General features: G+C 35.0%; 1 protein-coding gene across 3 annotated transcripts; it reads left to right on the top strand.

The window, feature by feature from the left end:
* LOC118050855 (inositol hexakisphosphate and diphosphoinositol-pentakisphosphate kinase VIP2) lies at nt 1-25,678 on the top strand. Of its 3 annotated transcripts, none has more exons than XM_035061333.2 (30): nt 1-344; nt 479-538; nt 628-674; nt 1,262-1,345; nt 1,830-1,893; nt 2,313-2,466; nt 3,092-3,162; nt 4,148-4,252; nt 5,289-5,381; nt 6,484-6,558; nt 7,168-7,253; nt 7,945-8,151; nt 8,235-8,334; nt 9,487-9,557; nt 10,074-10,155; nt 16,099-16,257; nt 16,439-16,481; nt 17,389-17,471; nt 17,597-17,659; nt 17,734-17,808; nt 18,116-18,241; nt 19,486-19,727; nt 19,982-20,026; nt 20,724-20,790; nt 21,162-21,233; nt 21,757-22,010; nt 22,088-22,145; nt 22,952-23,119; nt 23,930-24,004; nt 24,957-25,678. In XM_035061333.2, exons 1-30 carry the CDS (start codon nt 261-263, stop codon nt 25,224-25,226), a joined length of 3,183 nt encoding a protein of 1,060 aa, XP_034917224.1. In that variant the 5' UTR covers nt 1-260; the 3' UTR covers nt 25,227-25,678. The 3 variants fall into 3 exon arrangements, with proteins under 3 accessions (XP_034917224.1, XP_034917225.1, XP_034917223.1); XM_035061334.2 differs by having other exon boundaries at nt 3-326; nt 24,954-25,678; XM_035061332.2 differs by having other exon boundaries at nt 3-344; nt 24,954-25,678.

Raw genomic sequence — 25,678 nt, 5'->3', positions numbered from 1 at the left:
AAAGAAGTTATAAATCCAAAAACCGTGTCAGGTATAGAAACCCTTACACGTCCTCATCATCCATAAAAAAAACACAAATTGCATATTCCAGAATCCATCCCTAATCCTCTCTCCAAACACTCCCTTCTTCTATATTACTTACTATATATATACACAAACACACACATGGAGGTTTTCGTTTCGTCTCTCTGTTTGCTTCCTCCCCTTCGTATATAAATACAAAATCACAACAAACTAACAAACCAAGCGCAGACGTGGAGATGGTGGCAGAAGGAGGAGAAGAGGAGGAGAAGATAAAAATTGGAGTTTGTGTGATGGAAAAGAAGGTGAAATGCGGCTTCGAGGTTCTGTTTCTCTTTATTATTTTTTTCTATCCCGAAACCAGAAACCGAAAACTATAAAAATCATTACTAATATAATCAAAACATTTCGCTACTGCTTTAATAACACATACATTTAATTTCTTTGGTTTCTTCAGTTGTTATCAGCTCCAATGGGACAGATTCTTGAAAGATTACAAGCATTTGGTGAATTTGAGGTACTTTTACTATTTCTTTTTTGAATTTATAATTTCCTATTTCGTTTTTATGATTTTTTTTTTTTTTTTTTGTGTTTGTAATGTTGTAGGTTATACATTTCGGGGATAAAGTGATTCTTGAAGATCCAATTGAGAAGTAAGACTGGATTTTATTTTTATGTGATTGTTTTAGACTTTTATTATGTTTCAATTGCAATAAAAAAATGCACTGGATCCTTGGATTTTATTTGCTGTTTATAAATCAATCCACATTTTCGGTTTTTATACTCAGTATTGATGATCGTGAAATGTTGTTTATTTTGGCATTTTGTTTTTATATTTGCCTGTTTTTCTTCTTAATAAATTAAATTTTACCTTCCACTTCTTTTGTTTACCAGTGCTTCTCCTGCTAAAATTTGATAGTTTTATTCGGTTATAAAAAAGGAATTAATTGATGTGTGCCCGATCTGAAATTAACACTTGGAGTTGAAAAATTAAACAGATTCTGTTGTGTGCGAGGAGGGGATATGTTTTGGATCATGACAAGTGTGCTGTGCCACTAATACTAGCGGGTTTTGGAGAGTTATTGCTGGCAGTTCCATGTCTAATTAGCTTGGTCATTATAAAGATGCTGTTAATCTGACCTGGTTAATTTTTTTTGAGCATGCATGCACACACTTGGAGTTTTTATTTCACTGCCCTCAAGGAAGTTGACTGATTTGTTGCACTCTTTACTCGTTTCAGCTGGCCAATATGCGATTGCTTGATTGCTTTCTATTCCTCTGGCTATCCCCTTGAAAAGGCTGAGGCATATGCCACTTTGAGGAAGTAAGTAGCATTTCTTGCTCATGTTCCAAGTTCAAATGATTAGTGAATTGCACATGCTTCTTGAGATTAAAGTCAACTGGAAACTTCATACACGCAAATGATTTTCTACTCACCTTTGAGAAGCTGAAATCTTTTATTAGTGTCTAGATGCTTTTTTTCATCAATAATTTGCACTTTGTTGCTTTTATCAGCGACATGTGAATATGGACAAGGAATGAACCTTTTCTTGATCCATGAAAAAGTGAGTAGAAAATTATGAAGTGGTGGAATAAAATTTTGTGCAGTAGTGTAATCCTGCCTGGTCGCTGTTCAATCTCATTGCGTTGAAGAATGCCATGCTTGTGTATCTTTAACTTTCCTTTTATATTTAGTCCACTGTTCCTGATAGACCTTATTTGCCCCACTGCACAAGCTGCTACTTCATGTCTATCCACATCCAAATGAAATGCTGTTCACTGTTAAATTGCTCATGCTTTTGACTCAGGCCTTTTCTAGTGAATGAGTTGGAGCCGCAACATCTTCTTCATGACCGGCGGAAGGTGTATGAGGTATAAATTCTAAACATCCATCTTATCCTAAGGATTTCTTTGTTTTGTGTTTCACACCTGCTTTGTAAGACATCTTGCATGCCTTGGTACAATAGTTTATTATGACACACACGCATGCGTGTGCGCGCCCGCTCAACAAATAATTTTCTACTCTTCCTCTTGAAGAATGCTTTCCAGTTATTCTTTTTTTTTTTTTCTTTTTTTTTCCCTGAGGGTTTTGAGGCAAGTGCTTGACCATATGATTGGTCAGTCCTCTACTGAAAGGGGTGAACCCATTGCACTGCAAAATATATTTCCTTAAATCTGCTAGTCCTCATCAATGGAGTTTGCTAATGACTAATTGAGCTGTGCATGTGCATTGTTATTTCTTAATTTATTAAAGCTAATCAATTTTTTTCTATTTGTTGTGGCTATTTAAGCGTCTTGAAATGTTTGGAATTCCTGTCCCGAGATATGCCCTTGTTAATAGGGAATTTCCATATCAAGAGCTGGATTATTTTATTGAAGAAGAAGATTTTGTTGAGGTACATGGAAGTCGTTTTTGGAAACCCTTTGTAGAGAAGCCTGTTGACGGTGAGCATATTTCATACATTTATCAAGTTCTGTGATTTATGCTGTTTTTGCTCATTAAGATTTGGCTAAACAATGCGGCATCGCTCCATGTATCTTGCTTGATGCTTGTATAGTGGACTGCAATCTCTATTTGCTAGGGAAATTATTATTCATGCTTTGGACGTAAAGTGCGTGTATCTGATGCAAGAACTTAGTGCTTTGGACATAATTATTATTCAGTGATGAGAGAACTTAGTTCATCAATACTTTTTTGTGTTGTGTATGGACAGCTTTATTATTATCATTTTGAATTTCTACCTCCAAAAAATAAAACTGTGCAATGAATCAGTGTTTCCATTTTTCTGATATTCTCAGTTTCTGAAGTCATCAATTTGTACAAGCAGTGATGTGTTTTGTGCCCCTCATATTGATCGATTAAATGATTCTCTTTTCTTAGAAGTTCTAGATGAACTGATGTGCTTGGATTGCATAAAGATGTTGCTTTAAGTAGACACTGCCTATAATTTTTTTATTTTGTAGTTATGAACTGTTTTATCCATTACATGTTGCACTTGCATTAATTTATAAGAGCTTTCTTTACAATTAGCATGCATGACAATGACTCCCATGTTGTACTTTTGTGAAGGGGATGACCATAGTATCATGATATATTATCCCAGTTCAGCAGGTGGAGGTATGAAGGAATTGTTTAGGAAGGTAGGTTTATCAACAACTTTTGTTTTTCTAATTTGGATGCTAAACTCTGTTTCTTTGTCTTTCTTTTCCCCCCCGATGACATAAGTAAATCTACAATGCCATGCAGGCATTCTTAAAGCGTTGGTGATTCTCATATGAAAGAATTCGAGGCATAAAAAATATTTACAGAGATAGGAAAACACTAATGGGGATTGGTTTAGACCCAATTTGCTTTTGCTGCTGTTTGCCTCGGTTGATTCTACCTTTTTGTTTATTTGTCTACTTGGTTCTACTGGTATTAGGGGTGAGCAAAATAACTAGATTATCCAGAATATCTGTAAAAGACTGACCTGAAAAAACTGAGAAACTGAATTTGTTGGATAATCTCATATATAAATTTTTTAAAGAAATTTGGTTCGGTTTGGTTTTAGTTTTAGAAACAAAAAAACTGACAAAACTGAACTGCAAAACCAAACCGAAAAATCTGAGACTATATAATTAGACCGAACCAAACAACCTAATTTTTGTCTAAAAAAAATCAAAGCTTTGATGAAAATAGCCCATTTTGTTTTGGCCCATTTGGACTCATTCGATTTTAAAAAAAGTAAAACCAAACCAAACAAAACTGATTGGTTTTTATTTTCATTTGGTTCAGCTCAAAATGTTGAAAAAAAATTCGGTTTGGTTGGATGTTTTTGGTCTAAACTAAACCATTTGAACCCATACTGCCCCTGAACTGGTTTATAGACAAGGATACCGATCCATAATCTGTTTCTCCCTTGGTGTGGCCTTTTTTCTTTTGCTAGATACATGTATTTTCCACCCTATTTGTGCATGGCTATGGAATTATTAAGGCACACCTTCCAGTCATACTTGCTTATAGTTATTTGCTTCTCACATTTCAAGATGCCTGATGGCTTGGATGCTGGAATGGTTTTGTATTTGCCGATCCATTGTATTTTTGTTATATATCACAGTACACTTACATGATCAGGTCTTATTTCAGGTTGGTAATCGGTCAAGTGAGTTCCATCCAGAGGTTAGAAGAGTGAGGCGTGAAGGCTCTTACATATATGAAGAATTTATGCCAACTGGAGGAACAGATGTGAAGGTTGTATATAGTTTTCTGTAAAAAGTTTGCCCTTTTAGTTTTGTTATACTCATTAATTCTGTGATAGGATGTAGCTTACATTTTTCTATGTTGTTATATGTTTTTAAAGCTCATCAGAACTTGTAATTGATTTGAAATAGTTGGGGTATCTGTCCAGGTTCCTCTGCTGATCAATTTCAATTTGAAGAGAAGATACAGAATTTAACCATGTTATTAGGATTTGAATTTGATTGCATGGCAGCAATACAAATGGAGAATATTATAGATTTCAGCTGTGTTTATCTTTTAAATTGTAACCTGTCACAATAATATCACATATATAAGAGAGGGAAATAAAATAGATGAACAAAACTTCTGAACCTATAAACTGATATAAATGCTTAGTCAAGTTAAACTGAAATAAGCTGTTCAGATGCATAATTGACCAGTGATATAAAACAGGAACATGTATTGCATTATGAGAGATGTGGCTTACTTTGTGTTTTCCTAAGAGAAAATGCTCGTCAAATCTAATTTTGTATAGTGAAATGTGCAGTATGAAATCTGTGGTAACTTGTGGATTCAAGGAGGAATCAAGCTTTGCTTTAGGTTGAACTTTACCTGTTATGTGAAAAAAGGAATGCCATGTCTACATTGTTTCTATATTGACTTTTTGATCGGTCTTCCTTTGCAAATTTTTGGGCTTTCCCTTGGATTATTGTAGTTAAATTTACCAAATTTGTCAGAAACCTATTAAAGAATTGACTTTGTATGATGTGTGTGTTTTTTGCATCACGTCTCAGCATCTTCTTAAGTGTCTGGTATTTCAAATATTTTTGGCTCACTATTAACCTTTAGTGGTGTGGGTCTGTTATTGCTTTAGTCCATGCTGCTTGCAGTTCTATCCTGCTTTCTGAATCCATAGGTTGTTTTCTTTTGAAACTATTTTGTGTTAGTACGATTACATTTATGCTATCAGTTGTTATTGTGTTTTCTATGCAGGATTCAATTCTTCATCTTGTTTTTGCTTGTTACTGACATTTACAAATGATTATAGGTGTACACTGTTGGTCCTGAATATGCACATGCTGAGGCAAGGAAGTCTCCTGTTGTTGATGGTGTTGTCATGCGAAATACTGATGGAAAGGAAGTAATTCCCTGTAGCAATATAGTCTACTGAAATAAATCCCCCTCCCTCCCTCCCTATATATATATATATTGTATGTGTGCATGAGTGATGATGCACACAGATTCAGTTTCTCAGCTGCTTCTTTGTATTCTGCTGTATTTTTGTTTTTTTAATGCACTAAAAATTTTATTGTTTCTCTGCAAACATCTGACTATCTTGTGAGATATTCAAGCATGGGAAAACTGGATTTGTCTAGGCGTTCCAACTTGTTGAAATACAGTTAATTAGAGTTACAACATGGTTGAAGAGTCAATTTTGTAACTGATATTAAAGTTTACCTGTGCATGCTTGATTTGATGTCATAAGGAATACCAAAGAGAAAAAACAGAGAGAAGTATTACGGAGTAATGTAACTATTGATATCCACTATGCAAATATTTAGATGGTTTGACCACATTTGGGGATATGAGGTCCATGTTTCTCTTTTTATGCTTTGGAAAATAGTGCAATTGAAAGCCATATGCTATGAAGTTTAGGAAAACAGATGCTATGGAAAAAAGATACAAACTGAAGAGCAGTTCTTTTTTCTAGTTAGCCAAGCAATGTACAGTTGCCTCTTCTCACCATATCACGTCCCTTAAGAGTACCAGCATGCTAGGTATAGTTCTCATAAATTGGAAAATGCTTCTTTTTCATGTCTCTTAGTTCAATAATGCTTTTAGGCTGTAGGTGTCAGAATTGACATAACGCTTCTATTGAATTGACTCTTCCAGTAACCTTAACATAAGTACATTTTAAGTTTTGAATTTAACTTTGTGTATTAATTGCAAGGCATTGTCAGGCTACCCTTTAAACTTTTCTTGTTCATTCGTCTACTCTTAACTGAACTAAGTTTGCTTCTCAAGTGATGGATTGCTAAACTCGTAAGAAAAGGATTAAATAAGAGAAGTAAAAATTCCATTATACATGCACGCCTGCATACATACATACAAGTACTCTTATTCCAATGCAAGTATACTGCAATCAGAAGTCATGACACTGCTGGTTGATTTTATGCATTTATATTCCAGGTATAGGGTTATATGATGATTGTCCCTCATTTAACTCTTACTGTGTTTGACAGGTGAGGTATCCTGTGTTACTGACACCTAATGAGAAGCAAATGGCAAGAGATGTTTGCATTGCATTTAGCCAGGCTGTACGTGATCTCAATTTGGTTTTAGTTAATTAGTGTTTTTCTGGCTTCCCAGATATCATCATTCTACTTAACTTGATTGTGTCTACTCATGAATATCATACGCAGACTGGTTTCTGTTTGTTTTAGTTTTTATTGCTTTTGCAAAGTGAAAGAGTTCCTTTCTCCTGCAATTATGAGTGGTGCTAAATATTCAATGATGATTGATAAGTGTGGGTGCATCAGATGGGTTGCTTCATTGGTGTTTCTTACCCGACATGATTTAGTTATCCAGAGCAATGAGCTCATTTTGCTAGTGTTGTCAGATGTGTTTTATGCGAACTTTTTTCATTTTTATTTTTGGGAAAAAATTGACTAATAACTCAACAATAGCCTCTTGATTCTTGCTAGTACAACTGCTTTAGCCTAGACTTCCTGGTTAAGACTTGCGTGTCTTCTTCAAAGTCATCTTTAAGTACATAGTTTGTGGTTGCTGATCATTTCAATGCTGGATATTCCTAACTACTAAACTTTCTTCCCATGAATTAGTACACTAACCTTCCATGTGATTCATGTATTTTATTTTCATATTAGTATTGCTAGTCAATTCTAAATTATACTTGTTGCTTGCAGGTTTGTGGGTTTGATCTCCTGCGTTGTGAAGGACGATCATATGTTTGTGATGTAAATGGATGGAGTTTTGTGAAAAATTCCTATAAGTAATGGTCAATATATATTTTTGGTCAATTTTAGTTTCATTAATGTTTGCTCAACCAGTTGTATGCTGCTTGCAATTTAGTCTAAAAAGTTACCTGTCTACTTGTGGAAAATCTCCATTTTTCTGGAAAACAGAAAACAGTAGAAACACGCTTACTAATTGTTAAATGAAAATTACTTTCTTAGACAAGTGTTTTCTATTTCTCCTTTTCTGGAACTACTGACAGTTCAAATACTCCCAACCCTAGAAAGCAAGTGCTGTTTTTTGTGTCTTTTTTTTATCTCATTTTCTTTTACTATCTGAAGGGCATACCAAAATAAGCCTTTGTTTTCTATTTTGGAAAATTCATGGTTAGTAAAACATGTTTTTCTAATTTTTCATGTGAGTAAAATTTCTAGAAAAAAGAAAACTTTTGAAAGCAACCGCTTCCTTGCATTTTTTCTAAAAACAAAATCTAATAAATGTATCCTGATTCCTCAACCTGTTTATTTGGACTAATTACGATGTCTTCATTTCTTTTATCGCATTGGCATAATACATAAAATTATGAAATTAATAGAATGTTTTACTTTTTGTAGTTATCTCTTTTTATTTGTTTTACTTTCTGTGGTTTACTTATTTTCTTGTTCTTACATTTTCCACGATTCTTGCAATCTCTTTAGATTTACATACTATCTCCATTCTCAATACAGATATTATGATGATGCTGCTTGTGTGCTGAGAAAATTGCTTTTGGATGCAAAAGCTCCTCACCTTTCATCAGCAATTCCGCCCACTTTACCATGGAAAGTCAATGAACCAGTCCAGCCTTCTGAGGGATTAACTCGTCAGGGAAGTGGGATTATTGGCACATTTGGGCAGTCTGAGGAGCTGCGCTGTGTGATTGCCATTATTCGGCAGTATGTTATATCATTTTCTTTGGCATCTTTACTTCACTTAAGATTTTCAAATCTCCCTTCTTATTTGTGTTTTATGTGGGCAGTGGTGATAGAACTCCCAAACAAAAGGTGAAGTTGAAGGTCACTGAGGAAAAGCTGCTAAACTTGATGTTAAAGTACAATGGGGGACGACCCAGATCTGAGGTGATTCCTTTCTTATTGGGATAAAAAGACATCAGTGGTACATGTTCATTTAATGATTTTCTAATTGAGTCCTTAGCTTTATATTTTGACAAATACACTTGTATATTTCTAAAAGAAAAAAAATAGTTCATATCCTTAGTCTCCATTTAAAAATACCGGTGTTGCTGCTATCTAATTGTGAAATTACACGTGGCACAAACCTCATCAAGATGGAGAAAATTTGGTTGGCACATCAATGAGTGATGTGGTTAAGCATCATCATTATCCAAATTTAGATATATGATATATAGATGAAAAAATAGAGTTGAAAAAATAAAATAAAATTATGGAACAGAAAATTATATATGAGATATGAGCTTGTGTATCAAAAGATAAATCAGATTTGGGATTAGCATGTCGATAAAAAATAATATTCATCTGTTTAGAGATTAGAAGCTTGATGATAAAAAACCCTCTTCATATCCCATTTTTGTTTGTTTGATTCTCATTTTACATTGAGCTGAAATAAATTATGAGATATGAGATTGTTTATCAAAAATATAAATCAGATTTGGGGTTAGAATGTTGATAAGAAAAATAATCAAGTGTTTCGAGATTAGAAGTTTGATGACCAAAAACCCTCTTCATATTTATTTTTAGTTTATTTGATTCCCATTTTATGTTGCGGAAAAATAAATAAAACCCATTTTATGTCTTGGCCTTCTCTTCTATTTCCCTTTATGGCATGACCTCCCTTGATTCTTCCCCATCATTTCAGTGTTGGGAATAAGTTTGTGGGGCCAGAGTTCCAGCTGGCATGGGTAGCCCAGCTTTGGATACTTGTGTAGTTGCAAGTGTCGTTAGCATTTTTCTTAATCTACAAAACTGATTGATGTTTTAGGCCAATTTTCTCCATCTTGATGACTTGTCTCACACATATTGTCACAATGGACATATATCTTTAGATAATGGTCATATCAGCTGCATTTTTAGATGGAGACTAGCTGTATTAACTCTCTTTGCCCAAAGTTGAAATACAAGGGTTCAATCAGAAAATTCCTAAAAGTAACTGTACTGCTGATATCTTTATCCCTTTTTTATTCATTTACTGTTCTGTTGTCTTGTAGTCCTACCAAGTTGTTTTATATCAGTTTTTTTTCCCTTCTTTCTCAGACAAAACTTAAAAGTGCTGTTCAATTACAAGATCTGCTAGATGCAACACGAATACTTGTACCTCGTACAAGGTATCATTTGAAATTCAACAATTCCTTTGTGCTTTTATTATTGTTCTACCTTTTAATGATACACATTATAGAATTTCATGAATGTGGCATTCAAAATGTTTGGTTATTACCACCATCAACAGTTTGTTTAAAATGCTCTTTGCTAATAAATTTTGTGGCTGATCTATTATCATTGTTAGTGTCATGCATTAAAGCTTTGCCAATGTATTCATACATGACAGCAGATATTTGTCTACTTGATGCTTATAATCTGGAAGATGGAGTTCAACTTTTATTTAGGGCATGCGGATCTGCTTTCTGAAATATATATTGATCATAAGTTTGTGATTTAAAATGAAATAGGGGCACAAGCTTCAGAGCATTGAGTATTGGTTCTGTCATAGTATTGAGACTGGTCTTCATGTCATATCTAGCCAGGCTGCTATGAACAATGGAGATTTCATTGTCCATATATAATTTTTTTTCAATGCTGATTATGATTTTTCGATGGTTTTACTCCTCTTTTTTGCTATATAGGCCAGGTCGAGAAAGTGATAGTGAGGCAGAAGACTTTGAGCATGCTGAAAAGCTACGTCAAGTTAAAGCAGTTCTTGAGGAGGTTTTGTTGTTTGTCTTGAATATTTCATTTATGCAAGACATCTTGTCACTTTTCGCGTTTATCATTATCAAGTTTATCTTCTATATATCGATGGGTTCATAACTTGTTCCATTTCATTTACCCATGGCTATTCCTTCTCTCTGTCTTAATAAATGAGTTTAGGCTGGATGAAATCTTGGTGATTTATGGTTACAAGGTTAGTCAAGTTTTGTGATGTAAAACAATTATCTTAAGAGTTTATAGACTACATTGAAGCATGAAGTTATTGTTTTTCTATTTTAATTATTTTCCTAGTTAATTTTGGATTTTAATTATTTATTTTCTATTTAACTTAGAAATTTTAATTTAATTAGTATTTTGGTGGGGACACCATTGGGCATTGTTCTGCATCATATTTTATTATTTAAGAATCCTAATGCTAAATTAATTCTATTATGTAAGTTTTAATTAAGAATTCTTTCTCATAAAGAATTTTAATACGAATATTAATAGGGATGTCTAGTTTATTTTATAGAGATCAATACTATTATTCAGATTCAATAAAAATATCAAAGAATTTTCTCTAGATTTCTCTACAGTCTAGTCTGTAATCTTAGAGCTTGAGAACCCTAGAGTGGCTTAACATTCAGATCGGTGATGAACCATGAAGAGAATCGTGGAGCATTTGGTGGCAATCATCTCCGTGACAGTGATCAAAGGATAGAGATCAATACTATTATTCAGATTCAATAAAAATATCAAAGAATTTTCTCTAGATTTCTCTACAGTCTAGTCTGTAATCTTAGAGCTTGAGAACCCTAGAGTGGCTTAACATTCAGATCGGTGATGAACCATGAAGAGAATCGTGGAGCATTTGGTGGCAATCATCTCCGTGACAGTGATCAAAGGATGTAGGCTGTTTGAGATTAGCTAGATTGCCATTTAGTAGTGATAGCAACTTTAGAGGGACAAATGCAGATTGGGTTTAGCAACATCAATACCAGAGTTGATGACCTTACAACCAGGCTTGAGACATTAGGGTTGCACACAAACATGAACTAGGGAAAAAGAGAGGCATGCACCAAGGATGATGCTCGCAGCCAACCTGTCAATGAACCAGCTCATGCAAATCCTCGCGGTCAGTATGACTACGAGTATTCGTCTGATGAAGAGGATCGAGGTAATGTTGTTGGAAATAATAGGTACGATCAAGATTATCGTATGAAGTTTGAGATTTATCCTTTTGGTGGTGATAAAAGAGTAGAGAAGTTCCTTGATTGGTTAGCTAAATGTGATTGATTTTACGAGTATATGAGAATTTCATATTTGAGAATGGTAAAAACTGTAGAGTTTAAATTGAAGCCTTAAGCCTTAGTATAATGGGATAAACTATTGGAGACTAGGAGGTGAGAGGGTAGAAGACCTATTGCGACTTGGGAACGGATGAAAAAATTGTTGAGAGATATATTTTTGCCCCTTGATTATGTTGAGTTTCTGTTCCATAAGTATTAGAGGTGCTCTCAAGATTTTCAAACCATGCATGAATATCTAGAGGAGTTTTTGCGCTTAGCAGAGCGAAATGACCTGTATGAAACTGATGGGGAACATATTGCTAGATATGTAGAGGGATTGAAACCTGTTGTTAGAGATAGAATTGGGTTTTAGATGCTGCTGAATGCTACTAATGTGCGAAATATGGCTTTAACAGCATAGCTGTTGATGCAGGATACAACCAATACAAGATTTGATTATCAAAGGAGGGTTCATACCACAGAGCCTCGAATCACATGTATTGAGAAAGGTAAGTTGTCACAGACAAACAATCAATCTAAAATAGCTATTGCTGACTCCCGTTGTGATAAAAATAGGCCTCAAGAAATTTCTAATAAGGATAACTAGAAGAGAGATAATCCTCATGCCAAGCCGCCTCCAATAAAGTGTTATAGATACAATAAAAAAGGGCATAAATCCAATGTATGTCCTCAGAGAAGGTTGGTGGACATTGTTGAATATGAGGATGAAGAGTGTAGAGAAGGTACAAAATTGTATTCGAAGGAGTGCTATGAGGATGATGATGAGGGTGACTATGAGGATGATGATGGTCAGGCCTATGTGGTGAGACAATTGCTGCTCACATCAAAAGTTGATGATGAGACACAACATAAGCTTTTTTGTACCATATGCATACTAAACCAACAGATTTCTGACCTTATTATTGATGGCGATAGCTGCTTGAATATTATTGGTAGGGAAACTACTGTTAAATTGAGTTTGAATATTGAGAAACATTTTGAACCTTACACTATGTTGGATTAGAAAGGTACCAAAGATAACAGTAACAAAAAGATATAAAGGTTTTTTTTTCCTCTCCTCTCTTCTATAGGCAAGTATAAGGATGAAGTTTATCATGATGTAGTTGACATGAATGCATGTAACTTGCTATGTGATAGGTAATGATAGTATGATGTAAATGCTCATCATGGGGGATAAGAAAGAATCTATATGTTTGTTAAGGATGAGATTAGTTTTATTTTGATGCATCCGAAGGGGAATTCCCAACCAAAATCTTGAAAGGCTGGAGGAAAGACATTCCTTACTATTACCCAATTTTTGTCAGAAATTGAAACAAATTTAAAGGAGACGAAGGAAGTATATGCTTTAATTGTTAAGTCTTTGCTGTTTGAAGAAATTGACAAGGCAGTTGAGGTCCCTGAAGCTATTAAGCCTCTATTGCAGGAGTTTCAGGAAATTATTCCATATGAGCTCCTAGGCGAGGTACTCTGTGTGATATTCAACACCAAATTGACTTGATACTAGGGGCAAGTCTTCCAAATTTGTCTCATTACAAAATGAACCTAAAGAAGAGATCTTGAGGGAGAAAATAAAAGAATTGTTGAAGAAAGGGATGATTCAAGAAAGCTCAAGTCCATGTGCTGTCCCTACTTTACTGACACCAAAGAGGGATGGTAGTTGGACATATGTGTGTTGGTAGTCATGACATCAATAAAATCACCGTGGGATATATGTTTTCAATTCCAAAAATGAATGACATGGTAGATTAATTGTGTGGTGCAACAGTCTTTTCAAAGATTGACTTGAGTAAGTACCATCAAATTTGGATTCGACCAGAGAATAAGAGAAAAATGACTTTCAAGACAAAAGATGGGTTGTATAGGTGGTAGTCATGGCATTTGGGTTACAAATGCACTGAGCACATTCATGTGGTTAATGAATCGGGTTTTTTGACCTTTCATAAATAAATTCGGTGTGGTTTATTTCGATGATATCTTTGTGTTCAATCATAATAAAACATATCATGTTGAGCACTTAAGGAGTATTTTGGAGATTTTGCTGTAAAACAAGTCGTATGTGAATTTGAAGAAGTGTAGCTTCATGACCAGCAAATTGTTATACTTAGGTTTGGTAGTGGGAGCTGATGGAGTTGAAGTTGATGAGGAGAAAGGGCAATTCGTGATTGGCCCACTCCCAAGATAGTTAGTGATGTGTGGAGCTTTCTTGGCTTGACTACTTTTATTTGAGATTTATTTGGAATTTCAGTAGTATTATGGCACCAATCACCAAATGTTTGAAGAAGGGAAGTTTAAGTGGGGTGAGGAAGCAAAAAAGAGTTTTGCCTTGATAAAAAAAAAAGCTATGCAATGCTCCAGTGCTTGCTTTAACCAACTTTGACAAGTTGTTTGAGATTGAATGTGATGTTTGTGGAGTGAGTATTGGAGGAGTTCTTTCCCAGGAGAAATGTCCTATAGCCTTTTTTAGTGAAAGGTTGAATGAAGCTCACTTGAAATGGATTATTTGTGATAAAGAACTCTATGTTGTGATAAGGGCTTTGAAAATTTATGAGCGTTGTTTGATCAATAAAGACTTTTTCTTATATTTAGATCATGAAGCTTTGAAGTCTTTGAATAGTCAGAAGAAAATTAGTATAGATATGATAGCTAGGTGGATTACATTCCTTTAGAAGTTTTGTTCAAGCCTGAAGCATAAAGCTGGAGTTTAGAACAAAGTGGTTGATGCATTAAGGTAGTGCTTCAGAGAATGATAGCATTGCTTTTTAAAGTGTTTTTTCTTGGAAATACATGAAAATAATGTTTTTTTTTTTTTAATGTTTTAAAAATCATTTTTGATATTAGTGTATCAAAACGATAAAAAAAAAAATTTACAAGAAATGTTTGTTTTTTACCGCAAAAACAAACAGCATCTGAGTAGGTGAGGTGCCCTACTAATCACGTTTTATAGCTAGATTTTAGGTTTTAAGTGTCTAAAGGAGTTATATGCTTAAGATGTTGATTTTAAGAAGATATGGGAGAAGAGTTCTAATGGTCACGCTGATAGTGATTTCCATATGCATGATGGTTACTTAATGAAAGGTAATTGATTGTGCATGCCTTGCACATCCCTACACGAGAAATTGATTGGAGACTTGCATGGAATGAATTTAAGGGTCATGAAGGAAGAGATAAAACAATGTCAGCTTTGGAGGATAAGTATTATTGGCCTATCTCAAGCGTGATACCAACAAATTTGTTCAACATTGTTTTATTTGTCAAACAACTAAGGGGCAATCACAAAACATTGGCTTATGCATGCCTCTACCTTTACCTAAACATATTTGGGAAGATATTCAAAGATGACACTCTTTATACCTTGTAAGAAGGCTATAAATGCGATTAGTGTGGTTAGACTTTTTCAGGGAGATAGTGAGGTTGCATGGTGTTCAAAAATCCATTATGTCTAATAGAGATACCAGGTTCCTTATTCACTTTTAGCTAACTTTGTGGAAGATGTTTAAATTCTCCTTGAAGTTTAATAATACTGTTGATCCACAAACACCTAACAGTTTCTAGACATAGCTTTGGACAATCTGAAATGTGGGATGCTGCCTTGGTTCAGGCAGAATTTGCTTACAACAGTTCCAAGCATAATGCTACTGGCAAGACACCATTTGAGATTGTGTTCATGAAGCCTCCAGATCATGTACTTGATCTAAATTCACTGCCTAAAGTTGCTAGGTTTAGGAAGTTACCAGAGAATTTGGCTGAATAGGTGCAAGTTATGCATCAAAAGGCCAGGAGGAAACTGTAAGAAACAACTGCTAGAAATAAGCACGTGGTAGACAAGGTTAGGTGAATTAAATTGTTTCAAGGAGACATGGTCATGGTTTTCTTGTGCAAGGAGAGGTTTCCAGTAGGCACTTATAATAAACTAAAGATGACGTATGGTCTGTGTAAGGTGCTGAAGAAAATCAATGACAATTCTGATGTTATTGATCTTTCGGATAGCATGACATATCAAAGACCTTCAATGTTGCTGATTTTTATGAGTACTTTCTAGATACTAAACTCAACTCGAGGATGAGTTTTCCTAAAGTGGGGAAAACTGATGTAGGATAATTTTCCTAAGAATTTATGAACTAGATTGAAGCATGAAGTTATTGTTTTCTTGTTTTAATTATTTTCCTAGTAAATTTTGGATTTTAATTAGTTGTTTTCAATTTAGCTTAGGACTTTTAATTTAATTAGTATTTTACTATTTTGAAATTCTAATGCTAGATGGATTCTATTAATTAAGTAAGTTTTAATTAGGAATTATTTCATATAAAAGACTTTGGTTCTAATATAAATAGGAATATCTAGTTTATTTTATAGAGATCAATACTATTATTCAGATTCAATAAAAATTAGAGAATTTTCTCTAGATTTCTATAGTTTGTTTTGTGACCTTAAGGCTTGAAAACCCTACTTTTATCTTCACCATTTCGATTGCATTGATGTTAATGGCTCAATTTGCATTTAACAATTTTGAAAGTATTTCAACGGTGCAGGAAAAATGCTGTTAAGAAACAGAGTTGATTAGCATCTTCAAATTGCCATATCTAATATATTGTTTAAGTATCCTAACATATTGCTATTATGTTTCTGGTGTTTGAATTCTTTCTTATTCCAGGGGGGACATTTCTCTGGTATTTATAGGAAGGTCCAGCTTAAACCTCTAAAGTGGATTAAAGTTCCGAAAAGTAATGGTGAAGGTGAGGAAGAACGACCAGTTGAAGCTCTCATGGTTCTTAAATATGGAGGTGTTCTTACCCATGCTGGCAGAAAGCAGGTATTAATTATCAATGTCTTGCTGATCTCATATTTAATTCATTATGCGTACATAGTGACAATCCAAGGATTGCTCCGATGAAGCAATACTACGGAAAATCCTTCATACCTTTCACTGTAAAATAACCTTTTTATTATTTTTTATTTTTATTTTCATTTCTGCTTTTCTGATGTCTTTGCAGGCAGAAGAACTGGGTAGATACTTTCGAAATAATATGTATCCAGGTCAAGATAATGAACTTTTTTTTTCCCCCCTTTTAAATGAGATAATGATCATTAGTCATATGTATGTCCAAGATTTTCTTAGGCCTCTCTTCCAATATTTTGCTGAAAGGTGTTATTCAGCCATCTATGACTGACAAGAACTTCGAGTTTAGGTCTAATTATTCTGCTCAGAATTTTTTCTTGTTCCTTGTTCAATTAATTGCTTCTTGAGGTAACAGCACCATGAATGCCTCAGTATATTGGCAGCTTTACTAAATGTAACCTGCGGTGTTTTTGTTTGATATGTTTTCACAAGTTGATTATATAACATGCACAAGATTTTCAACAAAATGAATTATAGGTGACTTCAGCTACATATATGGGAGTTCAGGCAATTTCAACTAGGTTACCAAGTTTTAGTGCTGCTTTTCCATCCCTGCAAGGGCAATTTTTGAAGTCCTTATATAGTCAGTTCTGGGAGTTATTGGGCTTTAGTATCTGGCAGTTTTAGTTTTTAACTGCCTATGGCTTTTCCTTGTGGTTTAACTGTTCTGGTAGACCTTTTTTTCTCACTACTTATGTCATCTCTCTTGATTTAGCCATTGATGCTTGTTGACAGCTCCTCAATAGAAGATATTATCGATCGATGCGATGCCATCTTTAATTTCTAGGCCATGTCTGTTTACCAGAATGCAAATGGCTTTATCCTGGACATAAATTTATGATCCTGTTGCCACATGTTCTCCAGTGCAGTTAGTAATTATTATCTTTTTAGGATGAAATTTGCTCTGAATGGATGCATGCCACTTTTAAGTTTGGACTTGGGGGTCCTTTTATCATCGAAAATCAGAGCAACATAAACTATGGTGATTGCAGTTCCAAGATTTATTATTTTTGCTTCTCTTGATGGAGATGTATAAAATTTCAGGTGAAGGGACAGGCCTGCTTCGTCTTCATAGTACATATCGTCACGACCTTAAAATTTACAGCTCTGATGAAGGTCGTGTACAGGTATAGCATAGTAGTTCACATAAATAAAATGGTAATTGATCTTAGGTTGCTATGTTTTCTTATTTGGGTGCTATTCCAATTATGAACTGAATTGCCACGCATCACTCACAAATAGAGTCTGACAGATGTCTGCAGCGGCATTTGCAAAGGGCCTCCTTGACCTGGAAGGACAGCTAACGCCAATTCTGGTCTGTGGTATTTTCTTTAGTTTTGACCGCTTTTGGATATTGAGTTCTTAACTGATTAAATAAACTTTATCAAGGTTTCCCTTGTTAGCAAGGATTCCTCCATGCTGGATGGACTTGACAATGCCAGCATTGAGATGGAAGAAGCCAAGGTTTGTTTTGCTCCATGAAATGCATTAGCACTTCTGTTGTCTTCTGCTTGATTGAATTTAGCATCCAGTAATTATCTAAAGATTATTACCCAAAAAATGTTAAGCTCATATGATGCTCATACCCCAAGTATTTTTCTATTCCCGTTATTATTGAACATTGCTTGATGTCCTGAGAATTTCCGGTATGAATAAACTAATTGCATTCTTCTACTTGATTGTTTGCTAGGCTCAATCATCTCCAAAATTCTGGAATGATGTTCTGCTCTATTATAACGGTGATTTCCTTTTGTTTTATTGATTTTTGCAGGCTAGGTTGAATGAGATTATAACTTCTGTTTCAAAGATAGTTAATAGCAATGGATCCTCTGAATGTCCTTGGATGACTGATGGAGCTGGACTACCTTCAAATGCTTCTGAACTTCTCCCTAACCTGGTGAGTATTCTTGCAAGTGAAACACGATTAGCCTAATGCTATAAACACAGGTTCACACGCATGTGTGGATATTTGTGCTGGTGCATGCCTATATTAATAATACAAAACACACTCGTTAAACTCATATTTACTTTAAGGCCTTGGCAGCAAGAATTATTATTTTTTTATGTTTTATTTTTTAGGAAAACGTTGCATTGATCTAGGTCAGAGCAGGCTTATAACTTCAAATTTCTTTTATTCTTGTAGATGCAAAGTGTTGCAGCACTTCAGAAAAAGAAGTTTAATTTATTTAGAGTGGAGCACTGTCTTAACTCCATTATTAACTGATTGAATGATTCTCTTCAAATCATTTTTGATTTAAAACTCACTTCTAAGTTGTTTTATTTATGATTAATTCCTCTATCATTATTGTATTTGCATGCATTCAAAATAACTGTGAAATAATTTTATCATTATTGTCATTTATATATGGACCCAGGTGTTTCCTTAATGAATTTGAGGTTTTAAGTGATTCATTTAAGAAGAGAATTCGTACTGGGTAGTAGTCAAAGGAGTGATGCTTTACATGTTTTGATGTTCTCAAGTTTGTTGCCACTTATCTTTATGTGAACTGGGTGGGGGGGGGGGGGGGTTGATTTCCTTGAAACAGTTATTACTTTGCTTTACTCACGATAGTTCCTGAGCATGCAAACCAGGCTTAAGGAGATCTTGTACACGTTATGTATTTAGGTTTCCATGTGCGATATAGTCTGGTGGTGAATTAGTGGATTATTTAGTACAGGGGAGCCCAATAGTTCCTGAGCATGCAATCAGGCTTAATAATGCACTTCTTGCATGTTGAAAATTTTCTGCGTATTTCCTATCTAGGATTTCCATGTGTGTTATAGTCTGGTGGTGAATTAGTGGATTATTTTGTACAGATTCTTAAGATCAGTTTTTGCTAGCACCACTTGGCCAAACTCTGTGTTGTAGTTGATACTTTCTGTCTGGAATCTGAAAAGGTCTCCATTGTTAAACCAACTATGTAGTGTGCCTTCTGCTCACTTTTAGTTGATATATGGCTGTTACACTGTGTAGTAATAAAAACTCCTACCTTTGTGACTAGGTTTTTTTATTTCCTTTCTCTTACGTAACAATTTCTCAAGTTATTTTACTAGATTTCCATGAGTTGTATTTCATTGTTAGGTATGGAAAATTCATCCAAACTTCTCACCTCCCTCTTCTTGTGGGCTCAATGTGGATAGGTTAAATTGACTAAGAAGGTGACAGAACAAGTGAGACTACTCGCCATGGATGAAGATGAAGAACTTACAGAGACAAGCTCATATGATGTGATTCCACCATATGACCAAGCAAAGGCTCTTGGTAAAACAAACATTGATATAGATCGTATTGCTGCAGGATTACCATGTGGAAGTGAGGGATTCCTGTTGATGTATGCTCGCTGGAAGAAGCTTGAAAGAGACTTGTATAATGAACGCAAAGAGTAAGTGGTTGCTATTATTTGTGTTGGTTGTTGATTGTGTGATGGGTGTAAATAATTCAGGTTATTGCTCTTGCATTTCCTATTACATATATGTTAATATTATCTGAAGGTAATTCATTTCAAGAATATGGCATTTCAGCATCTTTATTTTTTAACAAAAACAATTTTTTTTTAGTATTTCTGTTAATAAGATAGAGCAATTCTGGTAAACTGCCATATTGTTCAACACTTCTTAATTATTGATTTACATGCAGACGGTTTGACATAACACAAATCCCTGATATTTATGACTCTTGCAAGTAAGTTCTCTATTCCCAAGTTATGCTTACATATAAAGTAATACTGCACCCATACAAAATTATTGCCTTCTAACCATCATGGATGTGAAAAATATTCCTCCAATCATTTTATGGCTCCCAAAACAGGGATTAAGCTTAAGCCATGCTACACTTTTTATGTTTGTGTACATGCCATGAATGTTGAGATTCTTTGCTTCTTGTGTTATCAGTTTCTACTGTATATTCGCATCATGTGTTTTTCTCATTGTCTTGCTTCCCGTCCATTTAGTGTTTTCTAGTATTTGGTGATCTTTGAGATTAAGAGATTACACACAAGTTGTGATGGTTTGGGCTGATTTGTGCTGGTCAGGATGGGCTCAGTAATGACATTGATAAATAGTGAGATGCATTGCTACAGGTAAAATGCACGAAGAATTAAGAAGACATCCATTTGCCTATGCATGTTGGCATGACTGATATTCACTGCATTGATATGAAAGGGTGACTGATGCATGTTGAAGCAGGATATCTATATTTGTTCATTTGTAATGTTGCTTCAAAATGGACATGAAATCAAACTTAATTCATACCGGTGATGTTTGACTTGCCTTTATTCAAACACCTTTGGCATGTTAATTTTGTAGAAGATTCCTGGTATTATGCCTTTCTCACTGTAGTTGTTTTCTGACTGTTACATTATTTGATCTACCAATTACAGATATGATCTGTTGCACAATGCTCACCTTAATCTAGAGGGGCTGGATGGACTCTTCAAAGTTGCTCAGGTATAAATGGACTCTAATCCAACAATTTATACATTTTTAACTTAGGATTTCATATTTGTCTGTTGTTATTCGTCGTTAGCAGATATGGTCTACTTTAGTAATGTGGTTCTGAATGTCATAAAGATATAGTAAATCTGTTCTCCCATGATATGCTGATTAAGATGGCAATATCTGGCTTCTTTTTTAGAGTGCGTTCCCTGTATCTTGAATTAAGAATGCATTTGACATAACTGTTGATTATATGAAATATTTTTTGTAGAGGCAAAGAAGAATATACATAGCTAATCAATTCTCTCTTGCAAATATGCATAACAATCTGCAATTATTGGTTCATCAATGTATTTCTCTGAGTGTTGAAATTTTTATTGCAGTTACTTGCTGATGGTGTCATTCCTAACGAGTATGGAATTAATCCAAAGCAGAAATTGAAGATTGGCTCCAAGGTGAAGTGCCTTTTTTGATGCTTCCACATTTTACCTGACAATAAATTAACTTGACAGGCATGCTTTATTTCTTCAGTATGTCATATTTTGCAAACATATTTTTGATGTTAACCATGAGCATTCTGATAAATATTTCTCGAGCAAAGATACCAAATACTCATACAATTATATATACTCATGCTAGATCAATGGCTTGATCACAGGGTAAACTACCATTAGGTTGTTTGCCCATATTTGAAGTCACATTGTTGTTTTAACATGTGAACTGTTGAACACTATATTAACATCCTTCCCCGAGTAATAGAGATCCGGACAGGGTGGGGGAAGCAGGTTAGGGCACTGCAAGATTGATTGATGTTTGGAGTTATAGTCAAGATTGACTTCCTTCACCTTCGTGTGTGAATCTGTTGATTCTCTTGCATTGCTTTTAGTCTCTAATATATATTGTTTCTAACTCTATTCATTTACTGATACATACTTGAAGACACTCAGTTTTTTTTCTGTTTTTATTTTTGCAATTCAGATTGCTCGACGTCTGTTGGGTAAAATATTGATTGATCTTAGGAACACACTTGAGGAAGCCATTAGTGTTGCTGAATTAAAATGTAATCAAGATCAACAATCAGCTTCTAAGAAGAATGATAAGGAAGACACAGATTATCAGTCGAAGCTTTTCATCAAGAATGAAGACATGAGAAGAACTAGCACCCCTAGTGAAATATCAATGGATCAGGATGATGATGATGATAAAGAGACGAAATACCGTTTGGATCCAAAGTAAATATTTCAACCTTTAATGGATGCTTCAACTTTATATAGAATAACTGATTAATAGAATGTTCATTTTTAATCAGGTATGCAAATGTAAAGACACCAGACCGCCATGTTCGTACACGCCTCTATTTTACATCGGTAAGAAAAATATCTTGTCCCCTGCATTCTACAACAGCACATACATCTCTCTCTCTCTCTCAACACTTTTTGTAAAATATGAAACAATTTTGGGTAATACTAGCTTCTCTGTTAAGATCTTGGAATTAATAGACACCTATCGATCAGTTAAATAATCTCACTTTTTCAACTTTTGGCCAGAGGGTTGAAGGATCCTTGGTTAACTGCTTAAATTCTATTATGAAGAAGACAGATTTATGTTTCTCTGGCAAAAAAAAAAAAAAAAGAAAAAGAAATTTCTTTGGTTTTTTTTAGAAAATGTTTAATCACTTTTCAAGTACAGAGTTGTCTTAAAAGACAAGATTTATTCTTCTGAAGTCAAATTTTAATATGGGATTTCCAATTATAAGACTAAAACTTTGGTTTTCTTTTTTGAATATTTCCGCTGTTAATACTATTGTATCCCATTGCTAATGATGTTGATGGGATGAGGAGGAGAACCCCCAATGTTGATGAATAGCGACTTTTATAGACTCAATTCTTCAAGTTCTTTCAATGAAACAAGGTTTACTTCTTTCGTTTCACACTTTGGCAAAAAAAGGGGTGTATTGCCACTGATATGTTGAGTGCACGCTGCAAGCTTTTTCTTACTTTTCATCATTGTTGACTTTCTTAAGTTCTGCACAATCTGAAATATTTACTTCAATAAGCGGCACAATCTGAGATATAAGCGGAATAATTATTTTTCATACAGATATACAGGAATAATTTTTTTCTTATGACACATCATATCTTCAGAAGTTTATATCATGTAACTTTGATGACAGGAATCACATATCCATTCCCTTATGAATGTTCTCCGTTACTGTAACCTGGATGAATCTCTTCAAGGAGAGGATAGCCTTGTTTGCCATAGTGCCTTGGAGCGTTTATACAAAACCAAGGAGCTTGATTACATGAGCAATATTGTACTTAGGATGTTTGAGAATACTGAGGTGGTAACACTCACTATTTTTAGAATGTTCTCTCTACTTGATTACCTTAATTATCTTTGCTTCTTTTTTGCTTATTAGACTGTTACTTCTATAAAATTATTTCAGTCAAAGCTAGAGCCAGTGTACTCTTCAAGTTGCCCTGATTGGCTGTCCAACCCAGAAACTGGTTTCTATGGCCTTAAACTAGTTCAGTTTAGGAACCTAGCAGGAAGCCAGTCGTCATGATTTTGAGTCTCTCTGGTTGAGTTATAGAGAAAGGGGGGTTTCCAAGTCATTTTCAAACCTGAAACTTCATATTTTCCATGTATTAACTTTGAGGAAGCTGTATGCGAATAGCTTAAAGTTGGACCTGCTACCTTCTCCTTTAATGCACAGTTTAAAATTCTGGTGTGGGAGTAGATGCAGTGCAATTCCTTGAATTTTGGAGCAGAGTAGAACGACTCCCTGGCCTGAAAGAAAACGAGACTATGCTCAACTGGATCAAAATGTACAGGGACTGGTTTTCCTACTCACACTGAAGGGTACTGTGCCTCAAATGGTGTCAATCTGATGGAAAGTGTCTCCCATTCATATTCATGTCTGTGAGTAGGAAACACAATTTGTGATTGACATCTTGTGCAATATGTTGACCCTTCAACATCTAGAAGGGTTCCTTTTCCAGACTTTTCAATATGTTTGGGTTGAAGTAGACTAATTAGAATGGTGTCCGTTAGTCACATGTTATGTTTTCAGTAGGAGATAATAAGCTCTTAGGCTTAGGAAGCCAGTTTCTTTCTTTTTTTGTTTAAAAAAAAAAAATTGATATTGCAGGTAGCTTTAGAAGACCCAAAAAGGTTCCGCATAGAGATGACTTTCAGCCGTGGTGCAGACTTGTCTCCATTGGAGGTAAGCATATATTCATTTGTTGCTAAGAGAGTTCCCAGGTAATTGTGCTGCTCTGCTTTTCTCATTTTAATTTAAATGTTTTCCCAAAGGAAAAGGAAGAAAGTAAAAATTACAGTGGGAAAGCTGCCACAGAACTTTATGTAGGAAGTTTATCGTCATATACATGGAAAGAAGGGGAGAGAGTAATATTTTTCCCTTTATTTGCTTTTAATGTTTGGAAATACAAATTGAATTTCACTTTAGCAAAGCACTAAACTTGAAAAATCGTTATAACCTGGCAATCATCACTGCTTGGAGTTATGATGTACCAGGCATATCCTTGGGATAGTAAACGATGGAGGTTAATGACCCTCTAACCTTTTCTACGGAGGGGATTTTTTTTTGTCCTTTCTATAGATGGCCTCTCCATATTCTTTAATGGAGGGGAGGTGAATAGCTCTATAATCTTTTGACATATGCTTCCTATTTTCTTTTTTAGAAACCCAGTTTTATCCCGTTAACAATAAAACCCTTTTAACTGTATTTGCCACTTCATCATCATCTCTCCTCCAACTAAAAGAAAGGGTCTTAATAACCCTTCAACATTGATTACCTTCCCGTCTCTGAATAAAGATATTTTATCCCCTTAATTATCCAAACAAACTAGGGAAGGTAAAAATTTCCCCACCGGGTCCCCTTTCCTCCCCTTCTATCACTAACTCTTTTCCACACTGTAAAGCTGAACAAGTGGTGGCTCTGTCAACGCACTGTCTAGACTCCTTCAGATTGTACAACAGATTTCAAACATCCTGATTTCTTCTATTGTTCGCTGGTGTTTGTTACATTCTACCAAGATGACCTCATTGCATCTGATGCTATGGATATTATTAGTACACAATACTATTTAAACTAGGCGTAGTTGAATGAACCATCTTAACAAGGTCAAGTTTGTTTCTGTTTTGTTTGTCAGAAGAAGGACAGTGAGGCCATCTCATTGCATCAGGAGCACACTCTTCCGATAATGGGTCCAGAAAGGCTGCAAGAAGTAGGATCCTATCTAACATTAGAGAAAATGGAGATGATGTTTCGTCCTTTCGCTATGCCAGCGGAAGACTTTCCTCCACCTTCCACCCCTGCAGGATTCTCAGGCTACTTCTCAAAAAGTGCAGCAGTCCTTGAGCGCCTTGTTAATCTCTGGCCCTTCCATAAGCATGACAAGCATGCAAGTGCTAATGGAAAGTAGCTACTTAAATTTTGTCATGTTTCTTCCATGGTCACAGTTCTTTGGTTATTTCGTATCATAGTTCTTGCGCTGTAAGGCATGCTGATTGGTTTAACGGCTGAGGTGTGCTTTGAGCTCTCTTGGAAAGAAAAATTCCGGAGCATGCTAACAACTTTTAATCGTTGAAAGTGAACCCTGTCCTATAATTGTGCTTTATTTTAACGGCGAATATTCATAAAAGATACGATACCATCTCCAGTTTGTTCAATCGTTCAGGTTTCTGCGGGTTTCATTAACTGTGAGTTTATCATACCAGTAGTGGTGGACATGACAACATTATTGAAGACGATACCTGAAATATTTGGTGAGTTCTTACTTTTTGCAGGGATCTTGTTTTTTAGTAGATGTGCACTGTTAGTTTAACAATTTGTGCCAAATTACTTAATTAAAGAGATCTTATTTCTTCTGGGATA

Source organism: Populus alba, chromosome 4, assembly GCF_005239225.2.
Source record: "Populus alba chromosome 4, ASM523922v2, whole genome shotgun sequence".
Taxonomy (NCBI): Eukaryota; Viridiplantae; Streptophyta; class Magnoliopsida; order Malpighiales; family Salicaceae; genus Populus; species Populus alba.
Note: the sequence above shows the minus strand (reverse complement) of the source record. Positions and strands in the feature narration are given on the sequence as shown.

Bases quoted from the DNA above. Each gene is read 5' to 3' on its own strand.
- LOC118050855 (XM_035061332.2), top strand. From the start codon at position 261: ATGGTGGCAGAAGGAGGAGAAGAGGAGGAGAAGATAAAAATTGGAGTT. The intron at 2,467-3,091 runs GTGAGCATATTT...ACTTTTGTGAAG, and splicing joins TGTAGAGAAGCCTGTTGACG to GGGATGACCATAGTATCATG. The intron at 6,559-7,167 runs GTACGTGATCTC...TGTTGCTTGCAG, and splicing joins GCATTGCATTTAGCCAGGCT to GTTTGTGGGTTTGATCTCCT.